The sequence below is a fragment of the Colletotrichum higginsianum genome, chromosome 9 (assembly GCF_001672515.1).
Source record: "Colletotrichum higginsianum IMI 349063 chromosome 9, whole genome shotgun sequence".
Lineage (NCBI taxonomy): Eukaryota > Fungi > Ascomycota > Sordariomycetes > Glomerellales > Glomerellaceae > Colletotrichum > Colletotrichum higginsianum.
In genome coordinates this window covers 2,056,950-2,081,521 of record NC_030961.1, presented here as the reverse complement: position 1 = coordinate 2,081,521, position 24,572 = coordinate 2,056,950, and the positions used below count along the sequence as shown (strand labels likewise).

General features: G+C 55.1%; 10 protein-coding genes across 10 annotated transcripts; 5 read left to right on the top strand and 5 right to left on the bottom strand.

Annotated features, from left to right (window-relative positions):
- Positions 1 to 370: 370 nt before the first annotated feature.
- On the bottom strand, positions 371 to 1,864 carry CH63R_12852 (Seryl-tRNA synthetase; the record flags this gene model as incomplete). Its single annotated transcript, XM_018307826.1, has 1 exon — positions 371 to 1,864. One exon carries the CDS (start codon positions 1,862 to 1,864, stop codon positions 371 to 373), a length of 1,494 nt encoding a protein of 497 aa, XP_018152243.1.
- Positions 1,865 to 2,335: 471 nt separating this feature from the next.
- CH63R_12851 (Actin-related protein) lies at positions 2,336 to 4,145 on the bottom strand (the record flags this gene model as incomplete). Its single annotated transcript, XM_018307825.1, has 2 exons — positions 2,336 to 3,647; positions 3,715 to 4,145. The coding sequence occupies 2 exons, from the start codon at positions 4,143 to 4,145 to the stop codon at positions 2,336 to 2,338; spliced, it is 1,743 nt and encodes a 580-aa protein (XP_018152242.1).
- A 1,093-nt stretch (positions 4,146 to 5,238) lies between these two features.
- On the top strand, positions 5,239 to 7,638 carry CH63R_12850 (Flap structure-specific endonuclease; the record flags this gene model as incomplete). Its single annotated transcript, XM_018307824.1, has 2 exons — positions 5,239 to 6,102; positions 6,298 to 7,638. The coding sequence occupies 2 exons, from the start codon at positions 5,239 to 5,241 to the stop codon at positions 7,636 to 7,638; spliced, it is 2,205 nt and encodes a 734-aa protein (XP_018152241.1).
- Positions 7,639 to 7,908: 270 nt separating this feature from the next.
- CH63R_12849 (uncharacterized protein) lies at positions 7,909 to 9,507 on the bottom strand (the record flags this gene model as incomplete). The annotated part of the gene is made up of 1 exon (XM_018307823.1): positions 7,909 to 9,507. The coding sequence occupies one exon, from the start codon at positions 9,505 to 9,507 to the stop codon at positions 7,909 to 7,911; it is 1,599 nt and encodes a 532-aa protein (XP_018152240.1).
- A 1,849-nt stretch (positions 9,508 to 11,356) lies between these two features.
- On the top strand, positions 11,357 to 11,677 carry CH63R_12848 (uncharacterized protein; the record flags this gene model as incomplete). Its single annotated transcript, XM_018307822.1, has 2 exons — positions 11,357 to 11,461; positions 11,495 to 11,677. The coding sequence occupies 2 exons, from the start codon at positions 11,357 to 11,359 to the stop codon at positions 11,675 to 11,677; spliced, it is 288 nt and encodes a 95-aa protein (XP_018152239.1).
- A 387-nt stretch (positions 11,678 to 12,064) lies between these two features.
- CH63R_12847 (uncharacterized protein) lies at positions 12,065 to 12,994 on the bottom strand (the record flags this gene model as incomplete). Its single annotated transcript, XM_018307821.1, has 1 exon — positions 12,065 to 12,994. The coding sequence occupies one exon, from the start codon at positions 12,992 to 12,994 to the stop codon at positions 12,065 to 12,067; it is 930 nt and encodes a 309-aa protein (XP_018152238.1).
- Positions 12,995 to 15,227: 2,233 nt separating this feature from the next.
- CH63R_12846 (uncharacterized protein) lies at positions 15,228 to 16,173 on the bottom strand (the record flags this gene model as incomplete). The annotated part of the gene is made up of 2 exons (XM_018307820.1): positions 15,228 to 15,686; positions 15,745 to 16,173. The coding sequence occupies 2 exons, from the start codon at positions 16,171 to 16,173 to the stop codon at positions 15,228 to 15,230; spliced, it is 888 nt and encodes a 295-aa protein (XP_018152237.1).
- A 1,432-nt stretch (positions 16,174 to 17,605) lies between these two features.
- CH63R_12845 (Serine threonine protein) lies at positions 17,606 to 20,263 on the top strand (the record flags this gene model as incomplete). Its single annotated transcript, XM_018307819.1, has 1 exon — positions 17,606 to 20,263. One exon carries the CDS (start codon positions 17,606 to 17,608, stop codon positions 20,261 to 20,263), a length of 2,658 nt encoding a protein of 885 aa, XP_018152236.1.
- A 956-nt stretch (positions 20,264 to 21,219) lies between these two features.
- Positions 21,220 to 23,017, top strand: CH63R_12844 (SWIB/MDM2 domain-containing protein; the record flags this gene model as incomplete). The annotated part of the gene is made up of 4 exons (XM_018307818.1): positions 21,220 to 21,294; positions 21,379 to 21,750; positions 21,816 to 22,430; positions 22,490 to 23,017. 4 exons carry the CDS (start codon positions 21,220 to 21,222, stop codon positions 23,015 to 23,017), a joined length of 1,590 nt encoding a protein of 529 aa, XP_018152235.1.
- A 459-nt stretch (positions 23,018 to 23,476) lies between these two features.
- Positions 23,477 to 24,365, top strand: CH63R_12843 (Short-chain dehydrogenase/reductase; the record flags this gene model as incomplete). Its single annotated transcript, XM_018307817.1, has 2 exons — positions 23,477 to 23,720; positions 23,782 to 24,365. 2 exons carry the CDS (start codon positions 23,477 to 23,479, stop codon positions 24,363 to 24,365), a joined length of 828 nt encoding a protein of 275 aa, XP_018152234.1.
- Positions 24,366 to 24,572: the final 207 nt, after the last annotated feature.

Sequence of the window (24,572 nt, the reverse complement as noted above, 5' to 3'; positions counted from 1 at the left end):
TGAATAACGCAACGGTTGGCGTTCACGGCAGATTGTATTGATTAGAGTGAAGTGTTTTGTTTCTTTTGTCTGTTTCTGTAGCTGGCAGCGCTAGAATGACCAGTCGATGTTTTTGGCATTGTCGATAGTCAGTTTGTAGGGTTCAGTAGTAAAATACAAGAGGAGCAACAGAACAAACGTATCGTGTGCGCCACGGTGAATTTGCTTTATGCGCCTCCGTGATCGAGTTGCTATTTTTGAGACCCGCCAGATGTACTTGGAGGGCTGCGAGTGTCAATTTCCGCGAGTGTGAAAAAGGGTATGGTTACAAAAAGATACAGGGTTCATCTGGGCTCGACATGTGCAGTCACGACGCTGTCACGAGCCGTCATTATGCGGGGGTTTTCCGAATGATCTTCTCCTTTCCGTCCATCCACGGTTGCAAACAGGCCGGGATTGAAACGGACATTTCCTTCTCGTTCCAACCGGCCTCCAAAAGAGCAGCCAGCACTCTGGGGACGGCGAGCGCTGTGCCGTTTACGGTCCAGGGGAACGTGAGCTTGCCGTCAATTTTGGCGCGCGTGGCGAGCCTCCGCGTCTGATAGTCGGTGCAGATGCTGGCCGAGGTGACCTCGCCCCAGCCGTCGTTCTGCTGCTGGCGGGAGGGGAAGAAGGCCTCAATATCGCACTTGCGCACGGCCGAGGCGCCGAGGTCGGTAGAGGGCATCTCGAGGATGCGACAGTGCAGGCCCAAGGAGCCGAGGATCTCGGTTTGAATGTCGAGCATCTCCTCAAAGATATCGATCGTCTCGCCGACGTCGGGGGGCGTCCAGGCGAACATTTCGACCTTGGTGAACTCGTGCACGCGGTACAGGCCCTTTGTGTTTGCGCCGCGGGCGCCGGCCTCGGCGCGATAGCAGCGCGAGACGGCGACGCGCTTCATGGGGAGCTCGGAGGCGTCGAGAGTCGTCTCGGCCTTCATCCCGGCCAATGGGATCTCCGAGGTGCCGGCGAGGGAGAGCTCCGGCTTGCCGCGGTCCGCGTCTGCCTGCGACTGAGCGAGCGCGTAAATCTGCTGCTCGCCGTTCTGGTCTCGTGGCTGGAACCCGCAAGCCGAGCCGATGTGGCTGTATACGATGCTCGGCGGGGCAACCTGACGCCAGCCGTGTCTCGTGGCAACGGCCAATGCGTACTGGACGAGGGCCTGCTCCAGCTGGGCGGCTTCGTCAAGGAGGTAGTACCAGCCCCAGCCGGAGGTGTTGCCGGCGGCGGCGAAGTCAAGCAGGCCCAGCTCCGAGCCGATGTGGACGTGGGACCTCCACACCTTGTCTGATGCGCTCGGGATCACGGCCGGGTGCTCATTGATGTAGCTCAGCAGCTGCGGCTCGTCGCCGATGGGAGTGGCTTCGCTGGTGAGGTTGGGGATGCCGAGGGCCAGGGCCTCCATTTCCTCCACGAGCCGCGCCTCATCCTGCTCGACGGCGGTGAGCTTCTGCTTGAGCTCGCGCGCCTCTGCAAGCAGCTCCTCGCGCGATCTCTCCTTCATTTTGACCAAATCAGCGTCGTCGCGGCTCGAGGCCGGGTTGGCGATCTGGCGGCGCAGGAGGTTAGACCGCTCGCGGACGGCGCGGCTGTCCTTCTGGAGAGCCTGCCATTGTGCAAAGATTTCGTTGATGCGTGCTGGGCTCTTACTTTGGACGGCATAGTTGCGGTCGATGCAGTTTTCCTCGTGCAGCTTCGCGTTCTCCCTGATGTGCCGAATGTCGATGATTGGCTTCGGCGCCCCCGGTGGTCGCTTGACGTCGGCGAAGGCGCGACGATGAGGCAAGGAGCGGTTAATGAGGCGTGGTGAGGCCGTGGGACGCAGTAAAGGCTTCGCCGCCATTATTGAGTGGCGGAATAGACATGTTGGAGCTCTCCCCATGTCGATGGTCGATGGACGAGGTGCTATGGGTTTCGTGGGTGAGGGTACCTGAATGCCGCTTCTTCAGGACGAGTGAGTTGCGATGAGCTGAGGTGAAGGTGATATTGATATTTGGGTGAATCGGTTTACAGGGATGTGAGCAGGGGCCCGTCCAGGGGTCCATTCACCCTCGTTGGTGCATCCGAATCCGCCGTGTTGCGATAGTACTGAAGTGGCTCCAACGTCAATGAGACGAAAGAAAACAACGAATGGAAGTGTGCATGTCACAATCCCCTTGCTTATAGGTTGCGACTGTAATTCAAGCTGCATTCAGCGCTACCATGCTGCCGGGGTATCATTGCCGCGACGATGCTACAAACTTCATTCAAACCCACTGCGTCTTCTTGTACCTGCCAAACACCCAGGCTTCAATATCATCTTGGCTCCTTCATGCTAATGTGTACCCCATGCTCCCAGAGTCCAGCTAGCTTGGCCTGCAGCCCCTCGCATCAAACCGCCAGGTCCCATACTCTGACGTTGTTGGTTCTTGATGTCGACTTCGTTGGGCTTTGAGGCTCCGGCGGCCCCTTGTTGAAGCCATATGTCACGGTCGATGTTGGCCGTGGCTACCACCTTCAGCTGGCAGGCCAAACTAGCCCCTCCCCAAGGCCCGAGCGATCCCAAAGGTCGTAAAACACCCTGGACCTTTGCATGGTGGTTCCCTCGTTTCCTTAGAGAATCCTCAATGACATCGGCCGCATTGCGAAGGGTGTCGTTATCTGGGCCTCCTGGTTTCTCCGCCTCTTTGGCAGGCGGCTCAATCTCCGTCGGCCCATCGGGAACCTGTCTACTGACGCCCCCCTTAAGCAGTGTATTGGTTTTATATTGTTGTGGTGCACGCCCTTGCACGGGATCCCACCCCCGTTCGTGTACCAGCCTTGATACCTCATCAAATATCCTGCGTCTCAGGCCCACGACTCTTGAGCAGCCGCCAATAAAGACGATGCGAGACATACATGCCGCCCGGGCATCAATAGGCAGCTGAACAAGGTGCTGGTATATGAGATGATGAACGGGAAGCTCGTCATCATCGAAGCAACTGCGCGCGTACTGTGGTGCAAAATACGTGTTTTCGCATGGCTCGGACAGTTGTTGAAAGGGCAGAGTCAGGTGCTCGGCCGGTTCTACGGATTGAAGCAGAATGTCGACATTGCCTGTCGATTCACCTCCGGAAACGGGGGAGGGCGGGGCGGACTCGTCCTGTTCCTCGACCGTAGGTAGAGCATCCCTCTTAGGATGGTGGTGCCTTTTGACGAGGCTTGGAAAATCTTCCCGGTCGAGTTGACGACACCAAACCAGGCGGCAGGCAACCTCCTCGCACTCCTCAAAGCTCAGAGAATGTTGACCCTGGTCCCGTTCGCGACGAGTCTTCTGCCCATGTACTGGTGTTGTTGAAAGGGCGTCCTGCAGAAGGTTATGGGTTTCATTGACCAAAACTTTACCTCCACGAATTGTCCTTGTTGTACGAACTTCGCGATATTCGTACACGCTTGTCAAAGTTGTTTCAGCCCAGCCGAGGTCCACGACCAATGCCGATCGAGTGCCTGCCCCGACAGTGGACATGACTGCGGAAGACATGAGAGACACAGTCGGTGCTTGGAAACGGTGGAAAAGAACGTCAAGCGTGGCGGATAGTAACGGCAGAGGTATGGACGAGGAAAGAACAAGAGAGGCTCGCCGGGGCCGCGAATCGATGAGCATGAACCTGAATGACACAAATTAGTAACGTGCCAGGAGGTGTGGCCTTTGGAAGAACCGGGGGGGGGACACACTTGTTCAAAGCTTCTCGAATAGCCCGATCTATCTTGTCTTCCACGAGACCCAAGTCCACAGTCCGTACATCATATTGCCAGAGCTCATGATCAGCTCCCCAGTTCTTGCCTACTGGACGGCGTCTCCAGTCATCCTTGTGTTCAGAGTCCCAAGTGCGAAAATCGCCGACGCGGCGTAGTTGCTCAGGACCAAGTGACAGTATTGCTTTGGGTGCAGATTCCCCGGCGAAGCCAAGCTTGATGAAGCGAGAGCCCAGCTCTATGAGAATATTTTCATCTTCGGCGCGTAGACTCGAGGGAGAGCCAAAGGTAGATGATATATTACGCGAAGGCGTATGTGGGATTGCAGGACCACCAACACCTGTACCAGTTTCGGTGCGTATATTCGCGATGGACCGATGAGGGAGGCTCGAGGCCGCGGTGGACGACATATTGGGGGTTGCAGCAGCTTGGACGGTAGCGGTCGAGGTGAGAGCGACGCCCTCGAGGCCTAGCAAATCATGTTTCGCGTCGCTTGTGGTGGTTTGATGTTGGGTTCGATTGCTCGACACTAAAACAAAGGCAGGAGTGACTTTGTGCGCGTTTCGGGCGACAGATGTCCGGGTCGTTTGCAAGTTCGCTAGTATGTCACCAGCCGTATCCTTGGTTGTATTTCGAAAACGCAATAGAGCAGCCAAAATACAGCTGCAGGCGATTGTGCTTCGAATGTTGGAGCTCCAGAGTAGGCGGTGACTGGAAGAAGCATGACGCTATGGAGCCCTGTATGCAGGTAGTGGCCGGGGTCGGCGCACCCATGACATTCTTGCGGGGCAGCCCGTGTGTTGCATAATTTCGCCTAAAGTACGGACACCTAAGAATGCCTAGGTAGACATTGCCACCCCCGTACCAGACTTCTAAGTCAAGTCAACAACTGGAGTCGTAGCCAGAGTAACCAACACACGCCGCCGCCGCCCCCCAGCGATATCCGCCTCCTTGGTCTGCAACAGTGCACCGGTCACGTATTTGCACAAGGTCTTTAAAAGCATTGAATATCATGATCAGATCATAGCAAAGTAGCGGAATCGCCCTGCCACCTTGATACTGGAAGTTGTGGTTGTATCATTTTGGCTTGGCCCCAAACATTCGCCTTTCAAATCGTTGACGCACTCCATATCATCTTTCCACCGCTAAACTTCCCGGGTTACACTTTGCACCGAACACGTTCTTGCTGGCTCGACATCTGGTGGGTTTGGCGAGGGGCTCATGAACACAACTGACTTGCCATGGGGATCAAAGGGTACTGAGAACTGCAGAATTCGATCCACACGCTGCGCAGAAGAGCCCCTGCTGACATTGTGCTTTCAGAATCTACCGTGAACTTGGCACGGGCCAGAGGATATCTCTCGCCAAACTGGCCGTAGAGAAACTCGAAAGCTCAGGCAGACCATTGCGTATTGCCATTGATATCGCCATCTGGCAGTTTCAGGCACAGGCTGCACGAGGTAAGCCGCACCAGCAACCCCCATCCCGCCTGCGGAGCTGACAATGTCTTCAGGTGGCACAAACCCTGCTATCAGAACTCTCTTCTACCGCCTGGTGCGTCTTCTTAGTCTTGGAATACATCCAATCTTTGTCTTCGATGGCCCTCACAAACCGGCCTTCAAGCGCAACAAGCGCTCTGGCAGAGGAGATGGCGTTGCCACGGCCATGGCAAAGAGAGTGACCCGTCTGTTCGGGTTTCCCGTGCACGACGCACCAGGCGAAGCAGAGGCCGAATGCGCCCTTTTGCAGCAGAAAGGAATCGTCGACGCCGTCCTCAGCGAGGATGTCGACACCATCATGTTCGGCTGCACTCGAACCCTCCGAAACTGGACTGCAGAGGGAACCCGTGGTTCCAAAACACCAACTCACGTTAGTTTGTACGATGTCAACGCATTGCTGTCTACCGGAACCGGCCTGGATCGGGAGGGCATGGTTCTGGTCGCACTGATGAGTGGGGGCGACTACCTCCCCGAGGGTGTGCCTGGCTGCGGCGTCAAGCTGGCGTGCGAGGCCGCGAAGGCTGGGTTTGGAAAATCACTATGCCGCCTCAAAATTGACGACGACATTCAGTTCGAGGAGTGGAGGGCGAAGTTGCGACATGAACTCCGTACCAACGAGAGTGGCTTCTTCAGAGTACGTCACAAGGCACTCTCCATCCCAGACGAGTTTCCGAGCCGGCAGGTTTTAAGGCACTACACCCATCCTGTCGTTTCAAACTCAAATACAGTCAACAAGTTAAAGACGGACGTGAATTGGGGCAACGCGATAGACGTGCAAGGCCTACGGTATTTCGTCCAGGAGACATTTGACTGGGTGAACAAAGCCGGTGCTGTCAAGCTCACGCGGGTCTTGTCCCCCGGCTTGCTGGTGAATAAGTTGCTGGATAGACATATGTCCAACGAAGCAACCAGCCAAACGCCAGAAGAGATGGAACACCAGGAGTCGTGTCTAATACAACGCATCACTGGAAAACGAACCCATCACAGTACCGACGGGATACCAGAGCTACGTGTAGCCCATGTCCCAACCGAAATTGTTGGCCTGGACTTATCACACGAACAGGACGAGGTTGTGTCCTTTGACCGTCAGGGTCTGGCGCTCAACAGCGACGACGACCTTGAGGCGACTATCGACGGCGATGCTGAGACAGCGGGCGGCAAGACCAGGACAAATAGCACTTTTGATCCGAATGTACCTGAGTTGATTTGGCTGCCAGAAACGCTTGTCAAGATAAGTGTGCCTCTGACGGTAGAGGACTGGGAGGAGAAGCAGCGTTCTAAGGCTCTTCCTCGGCCATCGAGCAAGACGGTCAAGACGGCCAAGACGGCCAAAACCACAAAGACAATTAGGACCACGAAGACCGCCAAGAAGTCCGCCAGCACTGCACCACACGAAGCGGGCGCTCTTGACAAATGGGTGCAAATTACCAAGACCACAGGGACAAACCCCAGCACAACGTCACAGGATAAGTACTTCGACGATGGTGATATTCAATTACCACCGCTCGCCCGGTCGACGCTCCGCGGCTCAAGCCCGCCACTACATTCGTCTGCCTCCGTCTCCGCCTCGTCGCAACTACCGACCCCGTTGCAGAGTTCAGTCAATCTAAGTAAGCAATCCAGGTCCAACGGGAAAGCGACGGCCGGCGTAGAACCGACCGGGCACCTGGGCGCCTGGGCACACGTTGGCTCACAGCATATGCCTAGGATCACCAAATCTCAACACCCCGCAAAGCCGATTATTTTGTCATCTAGCCCCATACGCGCGTCGTCTGCGCCTACTCGTCCGTCGCTGAGTCCGCCGTCGCCTCAGCACATCATAGACTTGTCAGGTCCCGATGACGCGACCCTCATTAAAGCGTCCAAGTCGTTCGACACTTTCTCATCACCCAGTCAACCGTCTACCATGACACAGCTGGCCAGAGGGCCATCACCGGCGCTCTCCGGCATACCGTCCGACAACAAACAATCTATGAAGCAAACGCGCATGGATTCGTTCGTCACAAATTTGCCCGACAAGCCATTGAATGTGGAAAGTCTGACACATCCAAACACGCGGGAAAGCAATGGCGCACTGGCATACATCAGCGCCAGCCAGACCGTGAAGCCGAGTTCCCTCGGCTACAACGACACCAGCTTGAATATGCTTCGGATCACCAAACCTCTGGCAAGATGGATAGATTACGACGACGATGACGCGCCGCCCCCAATGGAAGGCACTTCTGGGCGGGCGAGGAGAATGGCGGTGCCTCGGAAGAGCGTTGGGGGTTTTTTCAAAGTCATCGATATGAGTGACGAGCATGAAAAGAACGGGGCGAAGCCTACGCCATCCAAACGATCGACAACCTCGGCCTGTAGGCAAAGCGAGGTTTCCATCATAGATCTTACAGGAGACGACGAATAACGATGCCGGCATAGGAGAAAAAAATGGACAGTAGATTGATTATATATGAGATCTAATGCCGTTGCTTGCCAAGCGCAAGCTTCTGACAGCGTCGAGACGGGACACGTGCTCGCCATCAATGGGTATCCAAGGCTAAATCCGCCCACGTTCAATAACAAGATCAAGTCGAACAGTTTCGTTTATCATCAGTCAGAAGAATAACCAGTATGCTTCATCATCTCATGCCGCAGCCATAGCTAACGGGATGTGCACACCAGGCGTTCCATCGTGTTAAAGGTCAACATGCCAGGGAAGATCACGATCCCCCACCGTTACGCATGTAAGGTAGCCGATGGAATCGGCCGTTCTCCCACTACTGGTGTCTAGCTCGAGCCCACTTCCCATCAGCGGCCGCACAATATCGCGGGCCATCGACTTGAGCTCATCTATGCGCTTTTCGAAGCGGCGTAGATTATCGCGGCTATACAGCTCGGGTGTCAATTTCAGGAACCGTTTGCACTCGTCGTGGCCAAGGTAGACCGACGAGGAAGCGCCAAGAGTGCGGTATGTGCGGCCGACCGTTGCCAAAGGCGGCACAACAGTGGGGAGGGCCAGTTGTTGTGGATTGCCGTTGCGGCTGTCGCGAGAGGCTTGCATCCGTCTGTCGGGAGGTGGAGGGCTGGTGTTATCTGCCAGCCACTGTCGAAACAAACTGACTGCAAGCCAGTCCAGATAGGATGTACTAGGTGTGACACGCTCACCCCGGGCTGTTATTAGGTTCAGCCGAAAGAGACGGCCCTCGACCCGGCTGACGGTCTCCTCGAGCTCGTCAACTTTGTCCTCAATGATGTCAAGGACTATGTCGGGAAGAGCAGCACGCAGACTGCGTTCCCCTGACGGCCATTGCCCAACGACGTGGATGAGGGCCTCCTGGAAAATAACCCTACTGCGCGCAAGGTAGCCGAGGCGAAGGTAAGATATTGGATACTTGGCAATCTGTTTCCATAGTCGTGACTGGAATTGAAGCAAGTGATGGTCAACCCTAGGGCCGACCACGGCAAGCGCGTCGTACAGGTCCGCCAGGGTGATGAGTGACTTGCATTGCACGTAAGCGTCGGCAATATTCACCCCATCCAGGACCGGTGGATAGTTGTAAAATATGCGGAAGAGGTTATCATAATCCCGTAGCAAATCCTGGTCGGCCTGTGAGAGAGGCTGGGCCGTCGTCGTCGTCGAGCTCGGCACGAGACTCAGGTTGGCCACGGAACGGAAAAAGTTGTGGCTTGAGTGGGCGGATGAAGAGTGCGAGTGACTAGATGTCTTGCTTCGCGCGAAAGGCATGGGCTGATTGCTGGTGCCGCCAGCGCCGCCGGGACCGAACAACGACGTGGTTTGGCTGCCCGAGGAGCCCTTGGGGTAGTCCTCGTCCTTTTGTACCAGCATTGGAATATCCCCATCCCCTGTTCCTGGATCCAATTCATAGCGCCATCGTTTCCTTGGGTTGACCGACGTCGTCAGGGCTCGGCTCGAGGCTGGGGCGTTCGATGACGAATCGACAGATGAGCCGTCGCCGATGCGGGCGACATCGCCAGAGGCGCCATCAGTGACTGGCTTGGACCACTCGTGACTTGTGCTGGCCTCGAAGAAACCGGATGATCGGGTGAGAGTGTGACGATGCAGCAGGTAGCGGTTGTGGTGGCTGCCAGCCTTGACTATGATCTCGACATCGCCCGAGTTGCTAAAGATGGGGAATTCATTCTGGGATACGTGGGTGGCGCCGCCGACGTGGGACCTGTTGTATCGCTTCGTGCGCGAAAGGGAAGGACGCGAAACGACCGAGGAAGGGCCTCGCAAGGTGAGAGAGGAAGCGGAGTCGGGATGCGAGACCATGAAGAAGACGTCTCAAGACCAAAGCTGCGGTGGTCGGGGGAGGGACAAAAAGCCTACGGCGGCTTGAACATGGAGAAGCGCGTCAGAGGGTATCCCTAGACCCGGATCCCAGTGTAAGCAAGATGCGGCGCAAGAAGCGCGGGGTTATCCGTTGAGAGCGAAATCTCGAATCAAGCAACAGATCCCTTTTTGTTTGCTGCGCAGCCTTTCTCGTTTGGAGGCCCTGGTTGCCGACGCTTGCGATGACAGACACCACGACGAAGCGTGCGACGAGATGGGAGGAGTCAAGGCGAGGTAATGAAAGCAAGATAAGAGCGTTCTTTGGTGCCAGGCGACTGGCGGAACCTGACGAGGTGGAGCTATCGGACGGCTGGATGTTTGTTCGTGTCGCGATGCGCGGGGGAGAGTGCGTGCGCAAGTGCCAGGATGGGTAGTCGTGAGGGCAGGACCTAGAAAAAGTAGTGGTGAACTGCCCGAGGCGAGACGGTGTGGACCATCTGTACGAGGGGTTGAGAGGTTGAGATGGGATGAGGCGAAAGACTCAAGGGAATCGAGGCAGACCAGAGCAGACAGACCAAGGAAAGGAGAGAGAGGAGAGGACGAAGGGAAGTTGGGCAGATGGTTTGTTGGTTTGTTGCTTGAACGGGCTCGATGGTGAGGTAATCAGGATGCGACTAGGTGACCCGAGGCGAGGAGGAGAGACCAAGATACACAATCCAAGCCTAAGGTAGTCACAGGCAAGACTTGCACATGGGCGGCTTAGGTTCGGGGAGCGAAGACGCGACGGCCAAGTCACGAGCACCCCAAGATGCGGGCAGCGGAGAGGCAAAGGAGTCAAAAGCAAGACGCGGACTAGACTTTGGAGAGCAGCAACCTGAATCCAAACAAATAAACCTGACCATAGCAGAACCACGGCGCGCAACACGCGGACGCGCACAGCAGATCATGTTGCAACGACACGTGGAAACTGCCCCACATACTATTTTTCAGTCTCTCGCATTCACATTGAGCCATGATGCTTCAGAGTCATCGTTGCAGAATATAAAACGCAGCTTGCAGGCGGGTCGGGAGGCAGCGGCATGTTAGGGGAATCAGTGGACAGAAAGACCTTTCGAAATGCCCTCAAAGACTTGCATCTCAGCAAGCTCACCTTATTCATAGGCTAAGGGATAGCGCGGAGAGAGACGCTGCTTTCCGGGGACCCCCAAGAAAAAAAAGAATGGCCGAAAACTGAGTCGGTGCAGCCTAGGTATTCGCCTCTTCTTCACCAGTGTCCAACCATTTTCTTCCAGAGATGCAAGGGGGCAATCATCGTACAGATTGGCAAGGCAGACTCGACACCTCAACAGGCTCCCTTTGACCAATTATGAGCCCCAAACATGGAAGCCCAAACATGGAAGCACCACAATGACTGGCTCCGCAGTTCGCATCCAGCAGAAACAAGGCACAACGGGGGCAGTTGACCGCGTGGATGGAAGAGGTCCGGGAGCTAACTGGACTCTCGGCGCCAGAGCGAAAGCCAATCATACCAGTCCAGTCTTTCTCTTCCCTCCACAGTGAACCCTGTTGGAATGTGATTGTTGAACTATCCGCAACCACGAACAAGACAAATATCACGTGAGCGTTTGGCAACGTCTGGGGGAGCTACCAGCACTCTGTACTCAGGATTATGGAGTGTCTGCACGTTCTGCACCTTGAATCTGTGGTTCCCGATGACCGTGGTAGACCCATATATCCCCTCTCCGCCACTGGCTCACTTGCCAACCAATAACCTACCCGCATTCTGCAAATCTCTCTCCGTCATCTACCGCCCAGCCACTCGCCAAAGATGGCTTAGCACACCCTAACAATGCAGTTTTCTCCGCCATCATGGTGTGACCATCTCCGGGGTCTTACCTCTAAACACGGGGTGGGTGCCCGCTTCTGCTGCCCTTTCGGCACTGGTTTTGACCTAGTCAGTCGGTCTCACCAGTGTCGACTAACACAGGCTCTTCCGCTCGCGTTCCGACTCGACTTTGCACCGGTTCTCGGCAAGCTTTTGTCCCGCAACGGTCTTGGGCACCCCGACAACGTGGCAGATCGCATTCCCCTAAACGAGTTCCGCCTGGCCCGCGGGTATATACACTTGCACTCTCATTTGATGACAGGCAGATTCATCACTGTGGAGTAGGGACGACGGGTTTCGATAATGATGCATTGGTGACATTCTACAGTGTAGCGAAGCCTCAAGTTTGTCGAGATCGGGAGGAAAAGAAAGAAGCAAGCAACTAGAGACAAACCAGTCTGGTCGATAGTGACCAGTCCCCGTGATACGCCCCCAATCAAACAGTTTTCCGCAGACCGACCTTCATGTATGTGTCTGTTGATGATGCACATACACAAGAGTGTGCTCGTCTCACCCCATCGAATCCGATCCCACCAAGCGAGCTCTGCGATGAGAAAGACAAATACGCCCCTCGCCAAAGCCTGCCATTTTGTGATATGCGATTTCCCAAGAACAGCGAACGGAAAGAAATCAAATAGATGAAGTCGTCGTGCCTGCTTGGCGTTTCGCACTTTACATCTCCATGTGGCTGTCGTTATCAGGTGCAAGCGTGCTTGGGCCGGCTGCTGCCGGCAACTCCGTTGCGAATAGAGTGTCCTGAGCGTCGAAAATCGGAGGCGAGCACTTCAGGTTCTTCATGGCGCCTTCCGCATCCTTGCTAACAAATCGACCCTGGCGGAGGTCCTCTGCAAAAAGGAAAAAGCCCTCTGAGGCCTCGACGAGATATGATTGAAGCCCCTTGCTTTCGAGTCTAATGACAGCCGACGACACCGGGTAATGGTTCTCAATGTATCGAGCCCAACCGCGCGCCGCAGCTTGAATGTGCTGGTCCTCGCTGATACGCCTCCAACCAATACCAAGATGTAAGGTAAATTGGTCGACAACGGGTTGTGCCGAGTTGTCAAGAGAGTGTGTCTCGGAAGCGGAGACGGTTGGTGGCTGGGCGACCACTTGTGAACTACGCGTATCGCACTGGGTCAAGCGTTGAGACTTGTTGCTGCGAAGAGATGGACGTTGTTGCTGCTCGTGGAGACGAGTGATGGACTCCTTGACTTTGCGGGCGTTGTCCAGCGCTGCTTTCTCCTCGACCCAGGTGCCGGACTGGCTGCTGGCATCCGCAACGTAGCCTCCTTTCTTGATGAGAACCATGCCGGGACCATATTCCCATTCGTCCTCGGATTGTTTAGGATCGGAGTGCGACTCAGGGTCGTCCGTTGTGAGGTTGGGGGCGGCCTCATCGCGTGAGCGTTTGCGACCAGCGACTCGTAGACTTCCAGCCGACATTGCAGAGGGCGCGGCAAAGCGCTGGAACGAAGCAGTTTGATCAAAAGGCGCGGCTTGGGGCGCGTACGACTCCATGCCATAGCTCGCTTGATGGGCGGGTTGGGGTGAGAGGGCCATCACGGGTGAGGCAGAAGTGAAGGATCGGCCGAAGGATGACATGGCTGGCTGTGGTGTTAGATCTGTGTGAGGTAAGTTCAAATTTCAGCTTCAGATAGCTCCGCTACAAATCAAGATGTGTTAGTGGTGTGCCGGCTGGCCAGAACTGGTGATATGCGGCAGGGTGGTTGGCTAGTTGTGTCGACGCCGGAGTGGATGGATGTTTGGCGTATGGGTCGCGAAGCTGTGTTGAAAGACCACAGGACGAAGATTGGGTAATGATGATAGTTGAATCGGACGGCAACAAAGCAGGCTCAGTGCGGCAGGTAGGTAAGTAGGTTGGTAGAAGTAGGTAGGTTTGGAGGTGCCTAGGTAATGGAAGGCTGAAGCACCTGCTTAGTAGAAGGGAGGCTGAGGCTGTATGTGGACCATGAACCAAGATGGAGAAATAAGTTGAATAGAAGAAAGGGGGTTTGCCCAGGGACGGGGTGAGATGAGATAGACGTGGAGGAAGGTGGATGGATGAATTGGCCCTGAAGAGAAGGTGAGGAAAAGAGACGGACGAGGTTGACGTGGGAGTTTGGGCGGGAGCAGAAGGAGCTATCCTTTTGTATTTCTACATGCCAATTGACACACGGAAGGAAAACGCAAGGACGGTACATGCGAAGGAGAAGGTACGGGACAGGGTCGACGAAAAAGGTTGGCGGAAGACAAGGGAACGCCGTCTTTCGAGCCTTCCCACCCCCAGTTTGCCAGTTGCGCAAGTGTGTCGCTGCGGAGAGAGCCTCTTGAGGAAAGAAGGTGTGAGTGATGAGTGTGAGCAGGTGCAAGACGAGAAAGTACGTACTTTGCTGCGCGTGCGTTGCGACTGGGCGTTGTGACGATCGGGAATATCCCTGCCTATCTGAAAGATCAAGAGGTACATAGCTGTGCTAAGAAAGTACCTATCGACTCATGTGGCCTTCTATCACCCGGTCTGGTACTAGAAAAGCCGTATCCAGGTCTCGACCCTTGCACAAAGTTAGTAACTGTCAGCTTCTCATGTACCCTGGTGCATCCTCTTCCGTCTCGTCAAGTTGCGCTCGCTCGGGACCTTAGGTCCAGCCCCCCACTCCACCCTGTTTCTCGTCCTTCCCATATTAGGCTAGGCCGAATGCCGTACAAGCTGGTTGCCGCAGTTGCTACAGCTGCAGGCTGTCGGTGTCGCGCCTTGGATCCACGGGTGCAGTTTTGGGGGGTTTCCGAGCAGTCATTCGCTGGTGGTAGCCTGGATGCCTGGGGATCGGGAATGCGGGTAGCAGGTATTACCTTCCGCCCTGCTCTACTTTGGTACAGTATTCTTACTCTCAGCCCATCCACCTCACGCACGCCCCAGTTTCCCAACTCACCCACCGACCCGGAATGGGCAAACAGGCTTGCTGACCATATCAGAACAATACGGATGCTGTAAGTACGAAGACATACCTAAGTACACGACATCGGCGTCCCACCTGCTTTGCATCGTAGGTGATCGACTCCCTCGACAGGTACGTATAGTACGTAATCAAGGTGGGGTGAGCTCTGGAACTCCATCATCCGACTCTGTAGCTGAAGCAATGCGATTTGGACGCCTGAGTTTTACATGTACGATAGGCTAGAACACTACTTGTGTGAGGCATGAGTTCGATTCGATACCTGGGCACCTTACGATGAGAGATGTACGTACCTTTACCTCTTGCCTTCGGACCGGAGCACATGCGTCCCCGACTTCTCCAGGTCACGCCTAGAGACATCATTGCTGGCAGGGCGGAACTTCCCAAGTGAACATGCAGGGAGATGGAGCCAAGTACCTACCAACCTATCCGTACCTATTTGTCACATATCCGCCCGTATCCGGGAGACGTGGAGCGTCGGCGTGGAAAATACCACACAAAACCCTCCATCCACTATATGCTCTTCATGTTGCCTCGGTGGTGTTGCCTCGGTGGTAATGGTTATAGTCTAGACTTGCTCGAAATAGGTTTGTTTGCCAAGCCGATATCCAAGCTAGGAAGCGAAATGACAGCCAGAACACGACGAAGCTGAAACTCGGGGAACGGCATGAATCCGTCTCTATCTACGGATGTTGTATCTGTAGCATCCCAAAGTACGCACCCTTTAACCTGCCTATCTGCTACCCGCAACGTGACTGTTGACTCCGCTTCAGCGTTTGTTTGCCGATGCCCGGGCTTCTAATGCGCCTACGAATGCAAACCTCTGAGCCAATGTTGGTCTTGATCAAGGTGCCGCTAAGCCCCCGGTACCATCTGTTTCTTCTTCATCGCGAGTCATGTCCTTGTTCTCGTCCGCCTCGTGCAACCCGACGACTTACAAGCCAACGCCGCATCTCCGCATCGTACAGGACTGCTTCATCCGAGTTCTCCCCGCCGCCGAAGGGCCCAACACGTCCCGAGGTGTCCATCCGGGTGGGACTTGTCACTCCCGCTCGATGACGACGCGAACTTGAACCGGGGGTTGACGTCTCTGAAGCAAGGGAGCTGGTGCCCGGTGCTGTGCGGGACCCATGCAGGCCTTGGTGTCGTATTTCGGCTGCTGGTGTCGCGTCATCGTAGATGGTTAGTCTTCGTAACGATACTCTCAAGGTTGGTGTACGGTACGCGCCATGTTCATATGGCGATGTGACGGCTAGCGATCGTCTAGGGGGGCTATGGAGCATTTGGTAAATAGTACGGCTTGCCTCGCTCACTCTGGTATCCCCTGATGACCGGATCGACTGCTGGGCAATATCGGTTAGCCATCTCTACGTTCTACTGTATGATCTGACATCAACGCACAATGCCGGGCTGGTTAGATGGTGAAGACATTCTTGGTGTTGAGGCGAACGGGGGAGGGAGCGGCAGCCTCGGGATCGCCACACTCGGAGCAGGGTCGGTATATTGCTCGGTGGCTTGTCCCACTGTCTCAACGGCAGTGCCACTGAGCGTCATGTCGGTCTTGTCGTTGTCGTCGCCGTCGTCATCGTCGGACAACTCTGAAGTGGAAAGAGCATCGTGCCGCGTGTCAGGAGGCGATCCCTCTCCAATGTATGTAAATGGGAAGTCTGTCTGTTCAAATAACGACTGCCATCGCGCTTTGGATGATGCCGTTTTATCTAATAGGTTGTTGTCTATTCGTCTACGATCGTCATTGGAATCTTGTTGTCGCCCGTAGGCTTCAACCTCTGATAGGACCAGGCGGATACTTGTTGCGTCTAGTCGCAGCATGCTGGCACGTCTTGTTCTTCATAAGGGCTGGGGAAGTCGAAATTCGAGGTACTTTGCAGGCTGGTCCATTGAAATATGTTGATAGCGGTAGGGCGCAGCTGGTCTGATAGCTAAGCTGTAAACTTACAGGACGTCGAACAACAATGGTTTGTAATGGTGGAGGCGCGGCAAGACCTTGTCATGTCGCCTCGGCTCAGACAAGAAGGAAGAGAAGAGGCTTCCAATCGAATCCAGGCTGAAAAAGCCAACATTTGACCGAAGTCAAATAATGCAGAGGAAAGAACAGAAGCTTACCTGCCAACGACGGCTGTATCAGGGAGGTCATGGGTTTCCATCTTTTCGCTTTAGAGCCGGTTGGTTAACTCTTCATGACAACCGGCAAAATAGGTCAGTGACCTGTCAGTCTGCTGGCTTTATATGGACCTCTAGATTTCAAAGGAATGAGAGCTTATAGTGCAGCTTCGCAAGGGGGGAAGTGACAAACATAGCTGCGCGACGACCTATCCACATTGCTAGAAAAACCTGCTGTCTATCTACTTAGCTTGAGGTTAAGCAAGCAAGAGGCTGCAATCGCATTTGTTCCTGCTTGGACGCCTAGACGCCGATATGTAGCATAAACAAGACGAACTGGAGGAAAGGCGCAGAGAAGATATTTATTATGGTAAGTCTGGCCAACTTGCAGGTGACACTCTCGAAATACACGCGAGGTTCTATCCACTTGTGGTGCCACTCCCAGAGCCAAGTAGACAAAAAGCGCAGGCTCAGGGCAGGTTCCCTTCGTTCTGTGTGTTTCCATAGCGTTACTGTTTCCCACATTCCGTTCATTCAACAAAAAGCCAATGGGCATAATCCTGCAACCTGCACTGATAAACCTACCTTGCTTCATTAAAGCAAAGGGCTGAGTTGCTTCTAGCTTAAGTCTTTCAGAGAGTCTACTCTTCTGTCCTGGAGTCATTAAGGCGCTAAATTGTGAATCTGCCTAGAGAGGAACACACCTTGATTCCAGCTTTGTTGTCCCATCTTGGCCTGTGCTTTCCGACCGCTCCCCAAGTGGATGATGCATCCCCCTCTCTCCTCCACTGCACAGCATAAACCATAGGCAGTTGCAGCAGCAGCAGCATTGCACTATACAATTCGACATAGATCAGATTGGCGGTGGTTCAATTGCTCACTCCCTACCTACCACCTAACCGTCCCTAACCTTCCCAACCAACAGACAACATTATATCCACTTTTTATTGTCCTCCGTGTCGTACCTCACCCTCACCTCACCTCTCTCTGCCCATCCCATAAGGTATTCCAAGCCACACTCGTTATTCTTTCTTCTACCTCCTCACTCCTATCCGTTTATCAATCGCTCCCCATCAGCATTTTGCTGCTTCCATCCTGCCTGCCCCCCTCCTGTCCCGCTGCCAGCTCTTGAACACGAATCATGAATGGGGACCTCAGTCTATCGAGGGCCCTTGGAGGATTACGAATAGCCAATCCAGACGACACCGATGCCTCACCAAACACAGCCCAAGATGCCGACACTCCCTTGCGGCCGACCGACCATCAGCCTGATCACCAATCCGACGCTGGCCTAGCGCCTCTAGACGACCCGACCGCACAACGAGCCACGACGCCTTACAGATCAACCCCAACAACGTCAGACAGCCTCCTACCCCCCATATCCAACACACAAGCGCCTGAGGGCCCATCCTCTGCCTACGACGGCTCGCCTAGCCACGTCGAATCCCATCGAACAAGCCCTAGCGCCGCGATGCGAGCAGATGTCTACCGCCAGCCCGTCTCGCCATATTCAGACCTCGACAGAGCCCCCGATAGTCGCACCTCGGCGTCTCCGACCCAACGCCCCATCTCTGGACTGTACAGTCAACCCTCCATGGTACAAGAAGATGGTCGGGCACCCCATCTGGCGCACCCGCAGGCCGACCGGTCACGGAACTCGGTCTACGAATTGCTTGCAAGGCAAGACTCTAGGATTGCTTCAGGCTACCAAGGGGGCTCAACGCCGACGAGAGAGCTGAGCCACAGAGAGCGCTCTTCTAATCCCGCTCGCCAATCCGAGCTGCCGCCCAGCTCTAGTCCTCTGCCCCCACGGAGAAGCTCCAAAGGGATGGCTGGTGGCTACGTCTCGGCAGCTGCAGGCCCGCGAGATCCATATGGTCCCGAGATGCCGCTGCCAAGTAGCAGCGAGGAGTGGAAAGATCGCGGTGCCGCTGTCGGGGTGCGAAGAGAAACAGATGCGAACGGCAAGACGGTCATTCGGCACGTGAAGAAAGGAGTCAGGGACTTCAGCTTCGGCCGCGTGCTCGGAGAAGGCTCGTACAGTACCGTCTATTTGGCAACCGACCGACAGACGCTCAAGGAGTACGCCATCAAAGTCCTTGAGAAGAAGCACATTATCAAGGAGAAGAAGATCAAGTACGTGAACATAGAGAAGAACACCCTCAATCGCCTTACTGAACACCCTGGAATCGTACGACTGTACTACACATTCCAAGACGAGGCCTCTTTGTACTACGTTCTCGATCTTTGCAACGGCGGCGAGCTTCTGGGAGTGCTCAAGAAGACAGGCTCCTTTGATTTGGAGTGTACGCGGTTCTACGGCGCCCAGATTCTGGATGCCATTGATTACATGCACTCCAGGGGGGTGATTCACCGCGACCTGAAGCCGGAGAATGTCCTTCTGGACGATCACATGCACGTCAAGATTACCGACTTTGGCACGGCCAAGCTGCTCAAGGATCCGAGAGAGGCGCAGACCGCTGGAGAGGGCGCGAGAGGACTACCGGAAAACAGCCGTGGAGACGCCGAAGACGACAGCCGAGCTGCGTCGTTTGTGGGGACTGCTGAGTATGTCAGTCCCGAGCTTCTGACTAGCAAAAACGCCTGCAAGGCAAGCGACCTTTGGGCATTCGGCTGCATAGTATACCAGTTGTTGGCCGGTCGTCCGCCATTCAAGGCCGCAACAGAATATCTCACGTTCCAAAAGATTGTCAACCTAGAGTACGACTTTCCCGCCGGCTTTCCACCAGCAGCCCGGGACCTGGTTGAGCGATGCTTGGTCCTGGATCCGGCGCGTCGTCTCACGGTCGAGCACATCAAGAACCACGAGTTCTTCGACGGACAGCAGTTCGGCAAAGGTCTGTGGAGGACCAAAGCTCCGCGCCTGCGGCCCTACAACCCTATCCCCCAGGAACCGACTGTGATTCAACTTAATGGCTCGGCCAACAGTCCCAACCCTGTCAACACACCTAGAAGCTCTCAACCGCAGAGCTCGGCTATGAACAGCAGTTCTCGACCGGCCAGAATCATTACCGAGCTGCCGCCCCCGACCCAACTGGACATTGAATGGTCACCAGTGCTGACGAAGAATAACGAGAGGATTCTCAAACTCGGCGACCTGATGGTCGTCTCGAGTCCACTACCCGCCGGCGGTCACAGCAGGGGTGGCGAGCATGGCGAGGGGCACAAAAAGCTGTCCAGGTTTTTTGGTGGCAGCACAACGAAGAAAAGACAGCGGCTAGTTATGGTGACGTCGAGTGGTCGCATTCTGCTGGCACCCGCCGGTGGAGAGGAAAAACGCGCCAAACAGGAAATATCACTACTTGCGCCTGACTGCTCGTGGAGAACCCAACTCGACGTAAAGGGGCAAACTGTCTGGTGCGTTGATGCGGTAAGTATCCTGGACAAAAAGTCTCGCCGCTCATCTAAGATCCGACAGGGTGGCGTCCACTATACGTTTGAGGAACCCAAAGGCAGTTCCAACTCTTCAGAGAACGGCTCAACGGCCAACGACTGGATAGAGTCTCTGGAGAGGGCCAAGGAACTGGCACTGTCTCAGAACCCTACAGGCTCTTACGCTGGCGACAATGGCTTCGACATGTCCTCGGCAGTCTCGAGTCCGTCAAGTACTCTTGGTGGGCGAGCGGGTGCTTACCCCGACGGCTTCAGCGTCAGCGATCGGTCCGGTCGAAATCACTTAAGCAAAAGCCAGGCCAGTTTGGAAGAATCAGCCTCCAATACCAAGCGTAATCGTTTCAGCAAACGGCAGTCCAAGAACGGACTGGGCCAGCAATTCTGACCATCAAAGTGCTGCATCATTTTATAAGATGCTCATCGAGACCGTTACCGATCTCGGGATGGGAATAGGCCTTGCGTCTCTTAAGCAAGGAGTGGATAGGAGTGGCCCGAGACTCGCGGCAAGGTTGTAATGCGGCAAAAAATTAATTTCGTTTGACAGTAAGCATTTGGGAGCGTGGCGTATCGTTGGGTATGCACTCTTCGACCACTTTGCCTCTTTCGTCGTAGAGGACTGGTTTCTGAGGTTACATCGCTCGTTGGGAACATTCATGAATTAGGGGAGTTCCCGTCACTACTGGGAGTTTGAGACGTTAATGCGATGATTGAGCACAACCCGCCCTCGCGGCTTGGGTGCCATCAAATGTATACGCCTAGCTCTACCATGCCTAATGGATAGGTACAGCCTGAGCGAGCGAGGCAATCGACATGGCCTTAGGAAGGGGTCGGTGCCTTGTGCCTTGTGGAGATGGTAACACGAGCAGATTACAAAAACGCGAATAAATCCATGTTTGTCGAGCATCAACGTGAGATTGATAGACAATGCTACCACAACCTGCCTAGGTAGGTAGGTACAGATGCGTGAATCGGATTTACCACAGGTAAGTGGGTGTACTGTGTGGCTAGGATATCTGGGACAAACCAGGATAAAAAGAATGGGTCCGACGCTTGTGGGGTCTACCGTCGCAGCAACTGCACCCGTTGGCCAATTAAGCCTGTTTGAGATGCTGCCTTGCGCGCGCACACTGTGCCTGCCGCCTGCCGCCTGCCGCCTCGCCGCCTGCGCTGCCTGGCCATTCACGTTTTGCACCGTCGCGTTTGGGGAAGCGACGCGACCTAGGACGGTCGATAACGACTTTCTCAGTCGAACCTTTCCAGTGACAGGTTTCCCAGTGATTCCTGCCTTGCGCGCATCACATCAGAAGCTATCGCCGAAAATGCAGCCCCAGTACCGCCAATATGCCGGCCATGCTGGCGCACCGCAAGTTCCCCAGCGGGCTCCACATGTCCCAAATCAACGGAGAGGCGGCATCGGTATGCCCGTTCCTTCTTTACCCTTCTCAGCCTCATGAGGCTTGAACATCCTTTTCCCTCCCCATCGTCTTTGTGTCTAGTCAGTTGCGGCGCGACATCCCCAGGCAAGCCCAAGACGACACGGCGAAGACGAGGCAACGTCAATATTCACTTGAGCTAACCATGCCGCCCAAAGGACCCATCATGCCCCCGGGCCACCATCCTCAAGCAGCCATGAACCAGGCCGCCATGGCGCAGCATCACCCCCCCGGCCAGGCCCTCACCAGCGAATTGGCCAAGCGTCGAAGCAGAAAGCCCACCGACAAGACGTTACCCGATGGCGTCGAGGACTGCATCGCAGATGCCGATGTCGCCCATAGATACAGAGAGTTACGCGACTTTGAACGTCGGCTGGACGCAACAATGACGCGCAAGCGTCTGGACATTGTCGAGACAGTTGGTCGCAACGCAAAGGTAGTGAGAAGCCTACTGAGTGCTCCGGTTTATTGCGCGCGACACCGCGGCTGACACTATCATTTCAGCGCTACAAGACTCTCCGCATTTGGATCAGCAACACGGTCGAGGACCAGGCATGGCAGGGAAGCGGCCTTAGCGTCGACAGCTTCGACTTCACTCCCAGCGCCGAGCCCTCATACAAGGTCAAAATTGAAGGCCGTCTTCTTGAGGATGGACAGGAAGACGGCTCCGAGGAATATACGCAGAACTCGGATCTCGTAGTGGGGGGCGGCGCCGCCGGCTCGAGGCGACAAAGCTCGTTGCCTACAGTCAAGAAGCAGCGCTTCTCTCATTTCTTCAAAGCCCTGAATGTCGACTTTGACCGTACCCGCTCGAGAGCTGCATCGGACCAGACCGTCGAATGGAAGAAACCTGCTACAGTGAACGCTGCAGCTGGCGCCGAATTTGACGAGTTTACCTTCAAGCGCAGCGGGGACGAAACTATGAACATTACCATCAATCTGCACCGCCAGGAGGATCCCGAGCGATACTTGCTGAGTCCCGAGCTGGCCGACATCGTGGACATGCCGCAGGCCTCTCGTCAAGAGGCGGTTCTGGCTGTTTGGGAGTACATAAAGATGATGGGTCTGCAAGAGGACGAAGAGAAGCGCAACTTCCGTTGCGATGAACTCCTGAAAAAGGTAGAGATATCCACTTGCACTCTAGAGCCATTTTACACGAGGCCTGACTTCTGTCGCAGATCGTCAACGGTAGTGATGTAGGAATCATTCCCAACCTCAACGATTACATCCAGCCTCACCTCCGGCCACTGCCTCCTGTCAGCTTACCTTACACCGTTCGGGTTGATGAGGAGTTCCACAAAGACCCCCAGCCCACCATTTACGATGTGCGGGTAGCTGTCGATGACCCCCTCAAGGCCAAGCTGGTACCCTTCGTAACAAACCCCGCGTATGCGAGCGCCCTCAAAGAGGTTGTTGCCATGGACGAGCAGCTAGCGACGCTAGTATCGGCTGTCGCCAATTCCAAGGCGAAGCATTCATTCTTCACGTCAATGAGCCAGGACCCCACCAACTTTGTGAGGAACTGGATGAGCTCGCAGAAGCGAGACCTCGAGGTAATCATGGGAGAGGCTACTAGGGGAGGCGGCGAAGATGCCACCGGAGACGATTGGAGACGTGGCGGCAAGGACAGCGTGTGGACATCTTCGAACGCGCGCGAGAGCGTCAGTGTCATGCTGGCCAAGCAGCCAACACAGGCTTCTAGGTGATGGGGCTAGGGCGCCATGGCAAGCTTCAGCGCACGTTGTATTATTCTGATATGTTACAAGGGGCGTCCCCCTAACAAGGAGACTCGGGCTGGATGGAGGGGCGTCAAAGGTTATGGCTGGCTTTGAACGATGTGCGACATCAACTTGTTTTCTCTTAATGCAATGGATAGTCGATACGATGGGCCATCGACAAGGGCGTTCTCCACAGAAGCAATATGTCCGATTCGACAAGTTGTTTCCGCCCAAGTCTGCGTTTCGGCGGGGTATCCGGTGATAAAGCCAAAGTCCGTTGCGCCGTTTCCCCGCAAACGGGACCGGGCCGGTAATGACAAACCATGAGACGGTATTTATAGGTTGATTAAACGGCGCGAACTTCACCTCTAGAGTGGAAGCAGCACGTCGTCTTGCAAACACGCTCTCCTCTTCTTTTTCTTCGTCTTCTCGGTACACAAGTGAACCATGACGTCGGTCTTCGCTTCGGGCAACACGGCCGTTATTACGGGTGGCGCTGGGGGTGTCGGCCTGGCCATTGCACAGAAATGCGTTGGCCACGGCATGAAGGTTCTCATCGTCGATCGCGACACGGAGCTTCTCAGAGCTGCCGAAAGAGAGCTCGGTGAGACTGTCACCGGCTTTGAGCTAGACGTAGGCCAGGTTGAGGGTTGGGAAAAGCTCAAGATGGTAGTCACGGGCTCATTCGGAAGTTGGTCAACCCATCGGCAACAAGACTGGTCCACAAAGGCTAACTTTTGTTGACTAAAAAGATCGCATTGATCTCCTGGTTCTCAATGCCGGTGTAGGAGGCAAATCCAATTGGCAAGACCCAGTCAGCTTCCGCAGGATCCTCGACACCAATCTATATGGCGTCATCAATGGCATCAGCAGCCTTCTACCGCTCGTGGGCGACGGACAGTCATCCAAGTCGGCCGTCATCATTACGGGCTCAAAGCAAGGCATCACGAATCCGCCGGGCAACCCGGCATATAACGCCAGCAAGGCGGCAGTCAAGAGCCTCGCCGAGCAGCTGTCATTCGACCTAAGGAACACGGCTACGTCTGTGCATCTCTTGATCCCTGGATGGACCTTTACCGGACTCTCTGGTTCAAGGTCTGGTGCGGAGAAGCCAACGGCCGCCTGGACCGCCGAGCAAGTCGCCGAGTACCTGGAGCAGAAGATGGCCACGGGCCTTTTCTACATTCTCTGCCCAGACAACGAGGTGACAGAGAAATTGGATCGCTCGAGAATTCTTTGGAGTGTTGGAGATGTGATTGAGGGACGGCCGCCCCTAAGCAGGTGGCGTGAGGATTACAAAGAGGAGGCACAGGCATGGATCGCCAAGCAGTTGTAAGCCTTGCCCCTGAGCTCGGCGTCAAGGTAGTGGGAATGCCGTATCCCTGGGCACCATTACAAGAGGATATGGAGCGTTTGCTTCCTTCGCTGTCATTTCTCGAATGATGAAGCCTTGTATATGATAAACCTCACGTTGGATGCCTTCCTTGTCTTGGGAATACCCCGCCACCTCGAACGCCGGACGCAAATGCATGTCCCTTCGCCG